This window comes from Xiphophorus hellerii, chromosome 9 (assembly GCF_003331165.1).
Source record: "Xiphophorus hellerii strain 12219 chromosome 9, Xiphophorus_hellerii-4.1, whole genome shotgun sequence".
NCBI lineage: Eukaryota > Metazoa > Chordata > Actinopteri > Cyprinodontiformes > Poeciliidae > Xiphophorus > Xiphophorus hellerii.
Window position 1 is genome coordinate 13,346,226 of NC_045680.1, and position 18,888 is coordinate 13,365,113.

At 38.4% G+C, this 18,888-nt stretch overlaps 1 protein-coding gene across 1 annotated transcript in view; it reads left to right on the plus strand.

Annotated features, from left to right (window-relative positions):
- The first annotated feature begins 1,352 nt into the window (after window positions 1-1,352).
- Window positions 1,353-18,888, plus strand: part of p3h2 (prolyl 3-hydroxylase 2) — a 48,470-nt gene continuing 30,934 nt past the window's right edge. The window contains exon 1 of the mRNA XM_032571634.1: window positions 1,353-1,929. Coding sequence (XP_032427525.1) covers window positions 1,510-1,929 — 420 coding nt within the window. The 5' untranslated portion in view covers window positions 1,353-1,509. The remainder of the gene's footprint in view (window positions 1,930-18,888) is intronic.

Here is an 18,888-nt window from a genome sequence, read left to right on the forward strand (position 1 = left end):
TTTGACCGCCTGAGGGAGACATTGTCCCATTATTAAACAAGTGTCCGAAGCAGAAAACCATGTGAACCCAGTTTCCCTTGAAGCTTTATTCTGGACAATATAAATGTCCAGAATAAACTTCGTCCAGTGTGTCCTTGTGAATTAATTCAATAAACAGGAGCAACAAAAGGACAGAAGGTCTGGAATAAAAGATATTCATGGTAAGAAATACAGTATTTTTAAATAGTTTGGGGTCAGAATTTATTTTTGCTTTGAGCAAGATTGCAAACTCAGTGTTTCGTAAGTTGCTGAATGGTGAGTTTTGGGGACCAAAACAATGGTCATTAAGCAATTTTCGAAGGCTGGTAGAAAATCTAAGAGGTTTACTTATAAGGACTTGAAAAAATATTAAGCCACATTTTGCTGCAATTATATCACCAAGACTTTTGGCTAAACTGTTAGACTGACTGGAGAGTATTTGGAGAGTATTTATAAGAACTGATTTTCAAGTTGTGCCACAAATCATTAACATTAGATCTGGACTTTGACTGGACCATTGTAACACATCAATTGGGTTTGCTCTAGGTCATTCCATTAAGCTTTATTTTTACAAGGTGAAACTCTACCCAAGTTCCTTCTGCCATGTTTTCTTCCAGTATCGCCTCGTATTTACCATCTTCAATTCAACTCTGACTATATTCCATATCTCTGCTAAAGAAGGGGTCTCCCCATAGCATAATGCCGCCAATACTGTGTTTCTCAGTGATCATGGCTAAAATATTTTTGCTATCACTATCAATGATGTCTTCTGAACATTTTCTGTCAACACATTGCTCCTCCTGCCTGGGTTGACGGCCATGGCTTGGTAGGTATTCAGCGTTTAGTGAAATGCCGAAAACTTGCGATATTGTCTCATAACCCAACCCTACTTTAAAATTCTCCACAACTACATCCTTGACCTTTCAGCTGTGTTTCCTGGTCGTCATGATGCTGTTTGTTCACTAATGTTCTCTAAACATCCCTTGAAAGAACAGCTGTGTTTATGCTTAGATTAAATCAGCCACAGAAGGGCTCCATTTGTTAATCATATGACTTCTGAAGGAAAAGTTACGTGAACAAAACTAGGGTTCAAATTTACATAGATCTTTTAAAAACAAAAAGTTCACATATCGCTGTGTAAATAGATACTCTAATATTTAGTTAAATGTCTATGGTTGGTATGTGAGTGATGGGATTGTGTTTATCCCCCCCTGCAGGATTCCTCTGCCTCCCACCATCTGGCCTGTCTGCTGGTCAGCAGCCCTGATTGTACGCTAGCCATTCATCTCGCGGGGGGGAGGAGTTAACGGAGCCAATGAGGGGTCTTAACATGTGTGTTCCCGGTCCACTGCCAATATTTCCGCCCCTGCTCCCGTGCTGAATGGATCTATGAGGAAGCCTGTACATGGACTGTAAACCGAGGCTGCGCTGATTGCTTTGGATGAGCCTCCAGCCGTCTCCTGCTGCTCTCCGCCCGAACTGAAGCAGAGGATGGATGGAAACTCGTGTCCGCTGATGATCCTGTCTGTGTTCCTGCTGTTCAGCGACTTGCTGCTCTGCTCAGCTGCCTTTCTGGAGCCGGTCGACCTGTTGTATGATAGCGCTGTGCAGGCTTTCTACGGCGGCGACTATGAGAGCGTGGTGCGCTACATGGAGGGAGCGCTCAGCAGCCACAGGGGAGTCCGGAGCACCCGGATCCGGTGCCGGCTGAGGTGCCAGGACCAGCACCCGTTTCATAAAACCTTCTCGGACCTGCGCTTTTTCGACGTAGTGCTGCGCAGGACTGTGTGCATGAACGCATGCATTGAGGCGAAGCTTGGCACCCAGTCTGTGCATAAGGTCAGCGATGAGGTCATACAGGACTTCAACAGGAGGATCCCCTACAACTATCTCCAGCTGGCTTATCAGAAGGTAAGGAGTTGACTGAATGGGAGCTATTGTTGTCTAATTGCTTTGGTTCGTGATCAGCTGTTCCTGCTGCTCAGAAAAGTGATGTAGAGACACAGAAGAGAACACCACTTGTTGCTCGTTTCCTGCCAGATCAACTATAAACCCAAAACCCACAGCAAAGTAAAGTGGCTTTTATAGACTTTTTTTCTGTTTATTTTTTTTTACTACACCAAATGTTTCAGATCATTGAAAAAAACAACAACAACAACTTCTTGTCAGACAAAGAAAATTTGAGTGCATACAACAAGTAGGTGAGTAGTTTTAGTAAAAAATAAGCAGGATTCCCCAGAATGAGTCCCTAGGATGTTACTGGGATCCCTGGGTTTCCTCCTGGGCTTGTTACCTTCTTATTTAATCTCGAAAAAGTGGAAGACCTTCCACTAACCAACCTGGCCTATCTTAAAACTATAATTCCCCTTAAATCATGATTTATTTTTGATGAACTTCCACTGGCTAAATTTGATCAGCCACATGCAGATTGCTGCCACATCTGTGCAGCCAAGTTCACTTAAACAAAGCCTGTCTGACAACAGAAAATGGGCTAAAAGATCTCAGAACACAACACAGTATTCCCCAGTCTGAAAATGTTCAGGAACAAAGTCACTAATAGGTCCAGCAAACCACAGTGAAAGCCTTTATTCTCAAATGGAGAAACTAAGGAACAACAATGAAACTTTCCCAAATTGTCCCCCCTGCTAAAATTACTTTGAGAGTGAACTGATGATTCATCCAAGAGGTATTAAAAGAACATAAAGCATCATCTAAGGCACCGCAGACCTCACTTTCTTCAATCAAGATCAGTCTTCCTGATTAAACAATAAAAGACAAAAATATCTTCCATGGGAGAGATCCAAGGTGAAAATTACTGCTGCCAAAACAGAACACAAAGAAAAAAAACATATTGATTCTCCCTAAGCGTTATTAAAAAGTCTTTCACTGACTGATTAAATAAAAAAGGAATTTTTATATTTATATCTTGAAATAAAACACATTCCAGAAAAAAAAAGAAAAAAAACATATAGGATGAACAGTGAGACATGGTGGCTGTGTGATGCTGTGGGGCCATTAACGACCAGTTATTAGGTTTAATCATTAATCAATCAAGTTTATTTCCATAGCACATTTCAGCATCAAGGCAGTTCAAAGTGCTTTACATCATAAAAACAACAGCCAACAACTGAAACATAAATTAAACATTTTGTCTGGTGGCATTATTACACATCAGAATATTTATCAATGTTTCATTTATAATGTTTCAAAAGCAACTCTAAACAGTGTTTCAGCTGTTTTTCAGTTTTCAGGAAGCTTGTTCCAGATTTGTGGTTCATGGAAGCTGAATGCTGCTTCTCCATGTTTGGTTCTGGTTCTGGTGATGCAGAGCAGACCGGAACCAGAAGACCTGAGGGATCTGCAAGGTTGATACAACAACAGCAGATCTTTAATGTATTGTGGTGCTAAACCATTCACTAATTTATAAACTAACAACATTATTTTATAGTCTATTCTCTGAGCTACAGGGAACCAGCATAGGGACTGCAGAACTGGGTGATGTGCTCTGTCTTCCTGGTTTTAGTCAGAACGCGAGCAGCAGCGTTTTGGATCAGCTGCAGCTTTAGGATTGATTTTTTTTTTGTTTGTTTTTAGGCAGTGTGAAGATACTGTTTCAGTAATCAGTTTGACTAAAGATGAACTCAAGGATGAGTTTCTCTAGAACTTGCTGAGACATTAGTCCTCTAATCCTGAAAATGTTCTTCAGGTGATAGAAGGCTGACTTTGTAGCTGTCTTTCTGTGGCTCTGAAGGTTCAAGTCTGAGTCTATCACTACACCCAGGTTTAATGACAAATGCTTTTTCACATAGGTTGGTTTGGATCTCTTTTTCCCTTGGTGAATAAAATAATTTGAAAACTCCTGTTTGTATTTACACTGCTTACCTTTGTCTAGATATAAACTTTGTTTGAGTAATTAAAAACATAAGAGTGTGAAGAAGCAACGACATACAAAGTCTGTGTAAGGGGGCAAATAGTTTTTCACCGCACTGTAGCTTTAATCTGCTTTGAACATCCTGAATACATTTGAATTCAATCCAAACCAGAACTCTCTTAATTATGCACTCAGTGGATGAATCACAACACCTTGATTCTGCATATCGTACCACTTTATACACTTACTTCACTACTTTGGAACAAATGTTTGCGGATGTCTTTCTCTGTTTTCCAATCCTCAGCACACACCACAGTCAGCTGATGGCTCTCTCCTCATTTCCAAAACAAAGCTTACCATTTTACTAGTGTGTAAATCTTTTTTTGTTGTTGTTGTTTTTTGCCATGTTTGTCCTAGGACAAACATAGCAGTGTTTACTGAGAACAGGCATAGTTTCACACTCTTATGTGTCTTCCTACATGTGGTTTTATGTAGAAAGAGTTGATTTGGTTAATTGCATGTTTTTGTTTACGTGTTTTGTGGGCAAGAAGAAATATGTAGTGGTTGTACTTTTGTGTCCAAACCTGGCAGTGACGACAGAGGAGAGCCAAAAATATCAGCTTCAGACTCGGGTCGGCTGCATGTCAGGTCTGAGTTAGAGACTGAAACTTTTACACAGCATGTAAAGGATTAACAAAAGCCGTTCAAGTGACACTTTAACCCACTTGGAGCTTGCCTGGAAAGCTAGCATCTTCTCCTTCACGTGTATCTGAGACCCAGACGACTACCCCTTGCTGCTGGCTGTGGATCACTTTCACACACTGGGTTGATGACGCTCACAAACAGCAACAGACTATCAGTCTTCTTACTATTTATAGACAAACAGAGCCTCCCTTTTTTCTGAAAAGGAACGGAACGATTAAAAGCAGAGCTGACCTAGTCGTAAAAGTCCGCTCTCCTCATGTCTAGACTTGAGGATAGTCATGTCCAGATGCCTACCCAGCTGTAAAAATGGAACTAATCTGTGTGAAGAGGATGTGATGTATTTAACATCTGTCTGAAGAAGAAGTGTCTTTAATGTTGGGGCAGATTGTTTTGGGCCCCCTTGTGAGCTGATGTCTTTATGAGCTGAGAAGATGCAGGCATGTCCATGTGGATCCCATCAGCGGGATGTTTTCCTCTCACCTGACTGATCCATACCAACACACCCAAAACAAGGCCATCTACAGCTTTTCACAACTCACATCTCCACAATGTACTTTGTATGAGATCGACCAACACGAAAAACGCAGCTCTTCCAAAGTGATGGAGAAGCTGCAGAGACCCGCAGCTCAGGTGGGTTTACTATTAAGTCATTCTCCACAAATCTGCTCTTCATGAACAGTGGCAAGAAGTTATTGTTTGAAAAAAACTAGAAGTCCCGTTTGTAGATTTCTGTAATCCAAGTAGAGAAGAGAGCAAATATGTGGAAGATGTTCTGAATGTTCTGAAGATGAGACCACAGCTGGACCTTTCGACATGCATGAAAAACAGTATTTGTGGTGGAAAAATAACGCCTTGAACGCACCCTGTATTGAAACATGTTGGTGATGGTGTCATGCTGTGAGGAAGGCTTCCTTTAGCACTTGCAGGGTCCTTGAAGAAAAAAACATTAGTGACATTAGTCAAAGTCAAAGCCGTATGAACACTTGTGTAATGTGTGTATATGTGTTTGTTTAAGGGTAACCTGATAGTATTTGTGAAAATAAAAGACTTGCAGGCACTATTTACCATTCAAGTATCATTCAGTCTCTGCCAGTTTCAATGCTGCCACTGGGATTGTTGGAAGTTGATGCACAGTGATCAACATTTGCGTCATCTGGTATTCAAATATCCTATTTTTTCTGATGTAGACTTGTTTGTTTTGTTCATAAAAAGAAGTGGGGGTGCCACCCTTCACTCATGGGCTGCAGTAGACCCTGCATCTGACTCCAGTTCAGCTACTGGAGGATGAAAAGCCCTGAACTGCCTTCAGGGGCCAGAGGGGATTGGATATCCAGGGCTTTTACTCTTAATCTGGTAGGCCTCTCGGTGGTTCTGTTCCAGGAAGTTTTATGTTTAATGCATCTCTGTTTATTGTGCCTCTTGTGATCACAGCAGATCTGGCCAGAGACTAAATATTTTTACTTTGCCCTAAAGTAGCTCAGACTGTAAAAGTTTGGGTTGCTCAAGTGAAGTCTCCCATGGCGTGTTGTGAATACACAGAAGCTGAAATACATACACAGCACTTGTGGATAGTCACACAATTAAAGGCAACAAAGTCAGCTCACCTATGTCTGTTGCCCCTTGTGCAAATTTCAGTGTGTACGCACCAGTATTTATGGCAGTATTAAAGCGCTGACATAAATACTGCTCCCTTTTGCTGCATTTTCTGTGTGAATGAAAACATTTCAAGAAACTCATATTTTGGGAAACTCATGTGGATAAGTCCTCAAAGGAGATGCCCAGAGTAAAAGTTTGATTTCACTTTGCTCAAGTGAAGTCTCCGATGGCTCAACTGTTCTTTCTGCTGTTTCCTTTCACAAGATCTAAAAACATGCATCAAAGGTTAAAAGGAATAAGTTTGAGGAGCCGTAGTTAGTTTGTCATTGCGTGTGGCTTTTGTGTTCAGGTTTGGATTTTATTGGTTTCTTACATTCTGTTTGTTCACATTTTATTTAACTTTTGCTCTCCTCCTTCTGACCTGAACCTTTCTAGTTAACTAAATTCACATCACCATCCTCATTGTGCTTTTATTCGTCAATTTAAATACCAGATTTTTTTTGTACTATTGGACTTACCAGACTACAAACCCCTTTTAATCTCCTGTAGTCTTTCACCTTGCTTTTCTGGTTTTCCTTAAAGCGACTTTGTGCTGAAACTGAGATGGATCTGCAACCTGCCGTCTACAAAGCGTGAATGTATATTTTTGTATATAATTTGGATCTTTTCTTTTAGTAAAGTGCCTAGAAATGACTCCTGCTCCTTACTGACACAATATAGAAAGTTTTTTCAGTCAGTCGTGTTAGATTTTGCCGTAATGAGACTGCGAAAGGCTTCTGATGTCTTTTATAAAGGTCATATTTGCACAGATGTTGCCACAGTAAAGCAGAGCCCCACCAGTGCAGAGTTTGCTGTATAAATGCTCCTTTCTTCGTTATAAGCGTGATAAAGGACTGTGCATACCTGTCTATTGTAAACCACTCTGGCAAAATCTGTTCCGACAAGTCATGATGCATAACCTGGAAACTCTCACAATCACACATGTAACTATATGACCTTGACTAATACATATTACTTTATATATTCATCCTCTACACGTGTTTGCTCCAGAGTTCACTTTACTAGCCTAATATTTTCAAAATGCTCTGAAGTTTGTCCTCTTTTGGGCTTTTGTAGAGCTGCTTCTTGAAATTCTTTCCTTTTCTTTCTCCACAGTGAAATTTATTATTTTATTACAGCATAGCAGCAGGCGACATTCAGCTCTCCTTAACTTAGATGTCCATGTGGTTAAACTTACTCGGCTGACTTCGCTGAAGTGGTTTGATACGCTGCAGAATGTGAAAGTTTTGTGCTTTATCCCAATTGAGGTCTAGAAATTTTTGTGGTCAGAAAAGTCTTTTTCATCTGCTGCTCATAAGAAAACATGCACTAAAGACTTTCTCTGACTTCAGAGCAGTAAAGCGTGAAAAAAAAACACTACTGTTTGTTTAAAGGCATGCAGATCAGACACAGCCAAGTCAGGTCTATGTGTTAGCTGGAACCACACAGTCGTTTTGTGGTTATCCTGTTTGCAGAGCCACTTGGAGCTTGGAGCGCGAGACAAAGTGGTGAAGGAGTTTATGGCTGCTGAGATCTGGACTCAAAGCCATTGTTTTTCTCCAAGCTTGTTTTATGCAACACAAATTCTGCATTGGAATTTCACACCTTATTGTTTTTTCCTTAAATTCCTCACTATTCTTAGTTGCAGACTTAAATGTAAGGTAAATTTATATATTACCCACTACTAAGTTGGCACCCAGTCCTTGGTGCCAGAACATAAAAATCAGATTAGGTACTTTAAACAGACTTTCATAACACAAGTTCCTAAAATGTGTGTGTGTGTGCGTGTTTTTGTTTGTTTTTTTGCAAGTGATTTAATCTGATTTGTGTCTAGACAGTACGAACATATGAGCATTTTTTAATCTCAGTATGTGCAACCAAAAGGAAAACATTCCTTCATTCGGGGTTGCTCATGGAATTTTGTAAAACTTATATTTTTCAGTTAATTGAAGAGCTAATGTGGTACAGATGTACTAGCCATTGTATTTGACTAACAATATAACAATAATGGAACATTTTTTCAAAGGTTTTATTGGCTCTAGTGGCCTTTATTTGAGAGTGGTCAGACAGGAAAGTGGGTAATAAAAGAGGGAGAAGAAGTCATGCAGCAAAGGTCATGAGGCCGGACTCAAACCTGTGACAGCCGCAGCGAGGACCAAGGCCTTGACACCTCAACAACCCCAGATTTTATGTTTTCACAGCTGGAATATGGTTAACTTTGATCACATTTCCTTAAAATGACTCTAAATTGTGAGCTTTCTGAATGTTTTTGCCTGCAGCAAAGGGAGGTATGTAGCACATGACAAGTTAATGACAAGATTAATAGTGCCCTATGAAAATTTTCTAGTTATAAAAGTATTATTGAAGTGCTGTTAAACACAGCAAATGATTTTTAACACATCTTTGGAAACACTTTCCTAGGATGTTTTCATTTTTTCCTTTGCACTTAAAAACAGACTTTTTGCACAAAAACTAAAAGGACATGCAGAATCATTCTCCAGACTGTGTTTAGCATACTTTAATTTGAATTGAGGATCTATCCTGCAGAGTTTTACGTTTTTCTTTGTTTTTGTTTTTTTTGTTTGCAACCTTAAAGTCCATTCTTGTGCAGAGCTGTAGTGATTGTTGTCTTTGTGAGTACAATTCCTAACTTGTCTGAGTCACTCAGTATCTTGGCAGTCCTGCGATCTTTAGAGACAATTCTCACTAGTTCTCTTTCTAACGTCGTTCACTTTGTATTTCTGCCAGGCTTGTTCTGTTATCTGTGTCTCTCTTTTGACGTTATTTACGGTACTCGTTGCTCCAGTTATTAACACTTGAAAATGCTTTGATTATTTTAAGCATCATTCTGCTCCTTTCTATCAACAATCTTTTAATATTCTAAACTGATTTCTTAACTTAGAGAAAATCTTTAGTTGTAACTTTATTTCACAAGCTTTAAGCATTACAATGCTTTCAGTGCTCAGCAGGGTTTGTTTTGGTGCCTAATGAAAAAAGTCAGAGAGGTTAATATTTTTAACCTTGGTAAGTTTTCTGTGTTTGTGAAGTAATTTAATGTTTTTGTGCCAAGTAATTACAAACACGTAAAATTATTAACTTTGTTTCATAACAATTTCATTTTTTATTATTTTATTCATCATTTTAACTCCTATGTATTAACAATCTATTTTTTTTTCATATAAGGATCACAAGTATTAGCACCACAGGATTTTGTGTCCTATGTTAGCACTGAGGCAAATATTTGTTTTGGGGAAAAAAAATGTTTGTTTGGATTTGCAGAACAAACCATGATGAATCTGATTTGTAAAAATATATTTTTTGCCTCTTAAAGTCAGTCTATGTTTTATATTTGTGGTACAATAATACACAAACAATTGAGGAAACTCAATTGTTTCCTATTACTCCAGTCTCAGTATAGCCCTTCGCTGTGCCATTGGTGCCATCATTTTACTCTCTGGACTCCTCTAAGTAGTGCTGTGCTTTGAACAAACAATCGGACATTGTAGCAAGTGGCTGTGGAAAAGGTCTTCTGCATGACTGGATTTGACTGGATAACACAGGAATGCTGGGGCATGCTGTGGCACCTTCATTCGTCTTGGCCTAATTAAAAAGTTTACTGCTGCTGGTTGTGCAGTGGCTTTTAAATACGGGAGCGGCTTACTTTCTGGCATGGGATCCGAGTTGGAAGCAATTTTGTTCTGGCATCCTACAAATTGTGCATTTGAGTCCAAATGGAAAACGCACTAATAAATTAATGTTTTTTCTTTTCAAAAGTAACATTTGTTACATTGAGTCTGTTGTCATCACAGCACAGCTCTCCTTCTCAAAGATCACAGAAGCTCTTGTTAAAAAAGGAGGAAAATTTGAGCTAAAATCAGGAATCCAATCAAATGAGTATCAATGCATTGTATTTGTTTGGTTTTCAGTAATTGACTGGGTTAAAAACTTCTTTTTTCACTAATAACATATCATAGCTGTAAAATTTGGTTTCTTTGAGCATTTCCATTATCATACCAGCTAAAGTCTCCCACGTATCTGTACAGACAAAATCAGGGATTGGGTGGAAAATGTTTTTGATTGCCAGGCATCTGTTTATCTTCACCAGTGACTTGAACTGTGGTCTGAGCGCTGTGGGGCACAAGTAGAGGAAACGCCTCCATCTGCTAGATATCATTTTTTAAACGCAAGAAAAAGTTCTGCGTTGCGTGACATTTAACAGAGACAAACTGAGTGCGTTTGCTTGAATTTTTGTTACATCTAATAAATTAGATGTATCTTTTGTTTAGCAGTGAATATACTTATAATTTTTTTTAGCTGTATGAGGAAAACATGCTAAAAGTAGCTGGTAAGAAATGTGGCATTTAATTTAAACCACCATGTTTGTTTACATCCCATTTCAGGCTCCTGAATAGACTTTAGTCCCCATAATAAACAGTTCTGGCTTTGACAGAGCCTCGGAATGAATGTAAGCCATTTGTTGCAGTCCAAACAAAATATGAAATGTTCCATGAGTAATTTGTTTTTCTCCTCACTTTCCAGCTTCCAAATTAGCCTCATGTCCTCTGCAGAGGATGTCTAAATCCAAATGGAAGAGGTTGCAATAGGTCATAAGAACAAATTTTGTTTTTAAAAGTGAATCTTTACATTTGCTTTCCAGATGAATATACTGTTAAAAGTCTTATCACTGGATGTTACTCTTGTAGAATGGTAAAGTATTTTAAAGTCCTTCTATGTAACACTGAAGTAGGATGGTTGGGGCAAAGCATGCAGATAGCAATTTATTGCTCTCTGTGACATCTAGAGAACAAACAGACCCTAAAGCTCAAGTCAGAACCTCTTGAACTTTGACACGCTATCTGTGAAAGACTGCAACATTTTTGTTACATCCTCAGGCACAATGAACCTCCTCGGTGATGCTGTTTTCACCCAGCATGATGTGATTGATTACAATTTTTTTCTATGTGGACCCAGGATTGATGGCCTCCACTCTTTACACCAAGCTGTGTTGACTTTTCTGGGATCAGCCCAGTTCCCCGTCCTACAGTCATCTGGATGCAATTCAGCATGAGGAGCACGGGACCCATGAGTTTGTTGGTCGCACAGTTCTCTAGTTTTTGTGATGTTTGCTTTTGTGGTGTTTGCTTTCTGTCTTTGCTGTGCTGTACTGTGCAAAAAGTATGCAGACATCTTCCACTTTCTATTGCACAATCACAAACATCACATGTTTTTATTGGGATATTACGTAATACACCAACACAAAGTGGTGTTGAACAGTGATGTGGAAAGAAAATGATGCATAGCCTCTCAACTTGTTTACAATGAATAACTTTATGCTAAAATTGCAGCTGCAATCTTTTGGAGTATTTCTCTACCAGCTTTGCTCATCAAGAGACTGACTTACTTGTTTGTTTATTAGCTCAGCTTGAATCTAATTAAATGGAGGAAGTCTGTGAGGATCAAATTTCAATCAAAATTTGACTTCAAATTTCAATCCAAATTTGACTTGGGTCTAATTTTTGACTCGGCCATTGTAATACATCGACCTGATATGATCAAAACCTTTCAATTGTTTCTCTCCCTATATACGCCATAGTCATTGTTCTACCAGAAAGAAACCTCTAACAGATTATCTACCAGGACTGCCCTCTGTTAATTTTCTTCCAGGTGTAAAAAAACTGTCCAAACCATAATGCTGCCACCACCAGATTTCAGGACTGGGATAGCATGTTGCTGCCATTACAAATTTGAAGACATTTGGTTGTATTTTGGGCCAGCAGAGTAAAGGGGAGTGAATGCAAATGCTTTTGTTATATACGACTTTGTATTGTTATCACATAAAATTGCAATAAAATAGAAGTTTGAGGTTACGTGACAAAATTTGACAAAGTTACAGGTGCATGGAAACTTTTTCAACAGGCATGTATTTTTCAGTTTATCCAGCATTTCATCCATCAAAGACATTTCTCACTTCTCCGTAATCCACTGACTGTGGAGACAAAGCCTTGTATTTTGGGCTTACTGCGGTGTTTGAGCAGAGGGCGTTTATTGTGCCATCCGATGGCTGTATGCAGCTTTTAGAAACCTTAAAAATGTGGCAGTCAATTGGAATCAAAAGCAGGCAGTAAACCACATAGAAAAATGGTTTATATTTTCAGGATATACTGCTTTGTTTTGAGACTGAAGGCATTCTGTCTCTGAATTCCTCTGATTTTGCTGTTGTTACTCGGCTGTGTTTGGCAGCGAAGAAACTCTCAGTGGAGTTGCTGTTCTTGTATCTAGGAAATGGAAGATAAATGCCTGATATCCTTCTTGGTGACTAATTTTAGATTTCCAAACAATGTGAATTCACACACTGTGTCCTTACATTTCACAAAATGTATGTATTAAGTAAAGTTTTTTTTTTTTTCAGCAGACGTGGTGTGGCTTTCATGTTCTGAGGACACTTTGCCTTTTTGACCCTCAATGCTGTTTCCTGAAAATTTTAATTAGAAGTGTTGATTGTTTATCCAGCCTCAGACTTCTGCCGTCAGCCTACAGGGTGAGGGTTATCACAGGGTTTTTGTAGAAAATAAGCTCCTCTTTGTGTATCTTAACATGTGTTACATTTATGTTGTGTGGTACTTTGATACCAGAGTGTGAAAAGGACTCAGCTTGCTTTGAATTCAGTATGTCCTACATGGAAGGACCCTGTTTTTATCTTGTTAGGCATTATAAATACTCCTGCATTGCTACCCTCTAAATCTGAACTTCAACAGCTGCTTTCTTGCTCGGATTTGTGCACCACCTCCCCGTTTCCTCTCTGTGATGTACGCCTGCCAAAGGATAACTCATCACAACAGAGGTGCGTAATGCCAGGATTTCCAGCTATTTTCCTCCACTGCTCTGAAATCCTCTTATCTCTCTGTTTAGCCGTCGGCGTTGCCCTGAAAGGGTTTCCCTTTCATGTAGTCTAACACTTTTTTAGAAGACCTGATTGAGTAGCTTTCATGAGCTCATGTTGATCTGACCCCTGGCTGACTCTGACCCCACAGTCACTACACATCTGGATCAGATCTCTGAATTGTAGCTAAGCAGTAAGTTTGGGAGAAGGAGCCATGGGCAGGGTTGCCTACTTTGTCAAAGCCAGTAAAAGGGAAAGTGAGGTTGACTTTGGACACATTTTATACTATTATGTCAAGCCAGATATTATTTATTTGATTTGTCCAACATAACTGTATGCTTCCTAACATATATGAGCATTAACATAAGCCTATTTAATGCAATATGTTACTGCCAGCTAATGTCAGCATTCACATTTCTAAAGACATATCTTTTCAAAGAAGCTCCATAAAAAAATCAAGAGTTTCTTAAATACTTGAAATAGAAATGTGTTTGATACACTTTGAACCAATCAGATGGTTGAATGACCTAAATAATAGATCATTGTTAAGCTTATATGTCTATTCAAACATTTAGCTGCAAAAAGAGTTTTTGAATTGAAAATGTTGTTTATTTTGTCACTACATGGTTTTATTATAAAATGCAATTAAATATGATTAATTTAACACTCTGAAATTTATTTTATTAAACATTTTAATTGAATCCCACAAACTCCTCACATGTGACTGGGTTTTGTCTGCAGCCAGTAAGATTTGATGATTGTTCAGAATATGGTGTCATGTCACTTCATGTAATTATCCTGAGCCAAATGTCCTTAAAGAACATTTGGTCTGATTTTTTTAAGATCTCCCGGGAGAAGCAAGGATGCAACATCTGCCAAATATTAAAACAAGTTCAACTCAGCGGCATGTCCTTTTTGCTCTGCCCTTGTCTGAAAATGAGCAATGATGTGGTTATTGGAGCAAAAACAGGAACAAAGAATAACTCACTTTGTATTTTTTATGAGTAATCAGCAGTGGGTTAGTTATTCGGAGGCAGACCTCCTGTGATGGTTAAGACTCCGTACCAATTGTCAAAGACGCTTGACTGGAGTTGTTTCACATCCAAGTTAATTATGTTTTCACATCAACCAGTTTGGTTTGGAAAACTTTTTCCCTTTATACAAAATGAAATTATCATCGAAAACTGCATTTCGTATTATTTCAAATGATCTATTTCAGAACAAATCCGTAACGAGTCGATGTTTTTTTCATGACTATAGTGGTTTTAGGTGCTGCTCCTAAAGCCAGACACTTACTAGGGTTATTGTTTATGTTTCTTTTGTGTACAGACAATATAAGCATGAAGATGATGCGACGTCCACATGGTGAGTGGGAAACAGTTTAGAAACGCATCATAAATCCTCTCTGAAATATTGTTTTAAACCACAGATCCTCATCTATTTATCCATTTTGCTTTCCTGCTTCAAAGTGTAGAAGCTTTAAGGATTGATGTTTTGTAGAAGTACTGTAGTACTTTTTGGAGAGAAAATATATTCTAGGAGCATAGATTAATAATTTGTTGATCCCAGGACAGAAAATCTTTTTCACAGTACCATCTGCATTAGTGTAAACAACATAATTTATAACACTCCAGTAAACATCTCTTATTCATAGGACATGTTATAATTCTTCTTACCAATATATAAATGGCTCTAAATAAGCAATAAATAAAAGCTCTAAATCCGCTCTGTAATGTTTTTTAACGTGAAAAGTTTCACCATCGGACACTGATGACTGTAAAGTTAAAGTACTGTTCTAACAAGTTTGAGCCCTGATCAAGACGGTAAACAACAACAGATCCAGGTTGTAGTTTTCTTTCCCAACAGCGTTTTACTGCTGACTTTTGTGTCTTTAAAGTCATTAAAGTGAACATTCCCATGTCTGAAACATTCGTATCTCAGTGACTTAAACCAGTGGGAGACTCGCCTCTCCCTCCAGAGAAGAATGTAAACCTTTTGGCTCTAGCTGCAGTTTAGAAAGAAAAACAGCTTCAGGGCTGCAACCTGCACTGCCCACAAACGGTGGGAGCGAATGCACCTCTGTTGTTTTCACACATGTCTACATGCAGATGCAATCAGCCGACCTGCTCTGACAGAGATGCAAGGAAATAAATGGTTCCTCCTGCTGTTGTCAAAAACAACTTGACAGAGCTGGGTTCTCTGAGGCATTTCTCTCTGCAGTCAATAAACTTCACAGCCTGTTTATCATTTATGCTAATAAGAATGTCTGCTTTCTATAAAGTGTTGGGAAGCTTGCAGTACTTAATTATTTCTCCTTTGAACCTGCTCATGGTTCTACTTATCTAAAAAAATATATATATCTTTCATTCCTAGTAAATTGATAATGAAACTTGCTGAGGCAAAACTATCTCAAAGTTTGGGTTCTTCTAGTTAGCCTGAGATCCTATCATTTTCTTAAAATGTGTGCATTTTGCTAAAAAATGTTGCTTAATGTGCTCACTAGCCATATTTAAATAAGCTACAGTTTGGTGAATTAGGAAAGGATTAATTGATGCTGTTACAAATATTAGCTTGATACAATCATAAAATTGTACTCAAAAAATGAATGGTTCTAAGCCTGTTTTGGCTTGATACGTTTATTTTATTCTCACTGCAATAACTTGTAAACTCTGTTGAACTATAATGGAGAAAAAACAATCCTAGTAAAATCATCATTCCCAATGCTAGGAATGTAGAGGTGATACTGCAGGCATAAAGAAACATTTGCTTGGTCTGTTGGAACAGGGTTTTTTGTCAAAGTGTGATGTAAAGTTAACATTAAGTTTCAACATGGATTACTGCCAAACCTATAAGTGTTGTACTATAATAACTACAATAAAATATAACATCACATCAAACAATTGACTGGCAGAGTTATGCTTATAACTATGATATGATACATAAACGGACACAATGATTCAAAACTGAATCTGAACAAAGTCCAAAGCATCCAAAGTGTTTATTTAAGAAAAATCTTGCTGACCACTATGGATAAATATATTTGAGTCTTTATGGTGGTATTTTGAGTCAGATTGGGGAAGCACAGGCAAAGTTCAAGGGAATAAATACAAAACTGCTTCTCTTCTCATGTTTTTGTGGCTTCTTTGACTTGCAGCAGCTGTAGATGTTCACTGGTCAGACTTTGTTGACCTGCCTATGTGGATTTCCTTTCTAAGGACTGTAAATCAAGAGATTTTGTTTATTTCTTTTTATTAAAAAATGTCACCAATATTGATTGTGGAAAAGGGACCTCAAGTATTTTGATAAAAGTAGTCTTGAATCTAAGATAAATAGGTTAAAAACGTTAAAATTTGTAACCTCATCATTCACGCCTCAAAGTTCATGTCCTTATATTTCTTGATTTCCTTTTTTTTTCTTTTTTTTTAAACGTATTAAAGTACAAGTTTTTTTTAAGTCCCATGCACATGTTTAACAAACAAAAATATATATATTTATTGGATTTTTTGGGGACATCAACTTGCACAGTGTAAGAGGAGCAGTCTTGATTTGTTGTCAGAGCTGAACAGAAAACTGTACGCTTTTTCCGTGGAGCATTTATGTGCTGACGTATAGAAATAAACAGATATTTCCTTTCATGTTGCTTTATTGGCCAACCTCAAATTCTTGAAAAGTAGGGCACATGTTTGCTTTTAGAAATCTATATAAAGCAGTGCATGGTTGTCAAAGTGGTCTATGTTAATTATAAGCCTCAGAAAGATCCCACATCTTCATGGCATGGTATAAGTTCACTGGAGTTTGGGGTTCTTCCAAACAGCTGAAAGGACTAATACGGTTCTGTTATTATAAATAATCAGTTATTTAATGTGGTGAACAAAAAAGTGGTTATTAAATACAGACAGCCAGTTGAAGAACATGTACTTTTTGTGCTACTGTCTCCCTCCCATTACAGACTTTAAATTGATGCAGCTCAACACAGGAGCTCACCTTGTGGCTCTGTTCCTAAGCAGCAGGAATACAAACAGAAGTGATGACTGGGTGGCTGCTCTGTGGGCTATGGGCTTATTAAGCCTCTCTTCATCAAAAAAGAATTTTAGTTTTTTTACATACTATGGGCTGAAACTACATCTATGATACTGTGTCAGCCATTGGAAATGAGCTGTTAATTCCCCCAAAGAGTCTGTAATACAGATGAGGGAGTGGAACAGGACTTTTTCTACAGTAGAGCTATTGTGATGCCTCGCAGAAAATGTTTCATGAGATCATGTAGATGTTAGAAGACACAATTTGTGTTTTGTTATCCTTATCTGGGTGGAAAAATCCCCCTGTAGATGCAGATGTCTGAGGGGAAGTTTCCCTGGCTTTGTGCCAGCAGGTTGGAGATTCCCCTCCCTGATTAGCTTTTATTTTTTTAATCACCCGGTTAACTTAGCTCTACAGTCTCGACTGTAATAAGAGGTCGATCCCATCCGTCTCTTTACACTTGTACTCCTGTGTGGGCCTACATTCCCAGTCATTATAAACACAGCCCTTTTTGTGCTGCTACCTACCGGTTGCCTTGTGGTTCTCACTGACATGTGGCCATGTCTTAGTCTGAGGGAAATCTTGGCCATTCATGCATTCCATGCAGCTGCAGTACTGTCTGCCTGTGGTTGATTGAAGAGGTGGTGAGGTTTTGGTGCTGCAGTAGGAAGCTTCGGCTTAGACTGTAAATGTGGTATGACGGACATGGCCAAGACGTTCAGCAACGGGATGCACAGGCTCTTTCCTGACCTCAGCAATCACATGGTTGACAATGCAGAATAAGCTCAGATAAATTAGCAATATTTTTACAAGAAGTCTGGCAGAAATATTCCAGATTAATACCCTACATTCCAGTTGATATATAATAAAAGAAACCCTTCAATCAAATAGAGTTTATAATGTCAGGTGGTTAAAAGTGATCTGGTTATCTGCAGTAAGGAACTGCGGCCGATTGCCGATTTAGCAACAATCCTTGAGAAATGAACAACTCCTTTTTATCAGGACAGAACATTTAGCAGAACCTCACTTGTTGTAAGCGGCAATCTGTTGCAACTTACTTTGGGTCGAGAAGACAAAGAACAGATACAAACAATCTTTGGGATTGCTAAACCTTCAAACTTTTCTAAATCTCCATAGAGACAGAAAACCATGTGAACTAATGGGTTCAGTTTTGCCTCGTCCTCTATTTTAAAAAATCAACAGCAATCCAGTATTAAAAACTATCAACTATCTATTATGCTAAAAGTTGTGCAATTAAATATATTTTATAGTCATTTATAGTTTACATAGAGAGCTCAGACTGCAACAATCAATATTTATTTTGTTTTTCACTGGAATAGATTTTCTGCGTAATTAAGCCTTTAATTCATCCGGCTGCTGGTGCCGATGGTTTGGTTATAAATCCCAGCTGCTTCTGTGTAGTTGAGAAGTTTATGCCTACTTCATGTTCAGAGCTGGTTGTAGCCATTTTTGCATCTTTAGGCAAGATTGTGGTTTTGCAAACCCCAAAGAACGACTATTTTTTAACGGTAGAATTGATCAGGATTTGCGAAGATTTTAAATTTTTTCCCTTATCAAAATGGATTCCTCATTTCCTTAATGGCAAGATGATTTGAAAGAACTGTGTGAATTATTCATTCCTTCATCCTTGAACTGCTTTCACCTCTGCCCTGAATTCATCATGACACTAACACACACGCACCCCCACAGCTGTGTAGGCTAAACTGTGCCAATATGAAGTGTTTTGTTCAAGCTCACA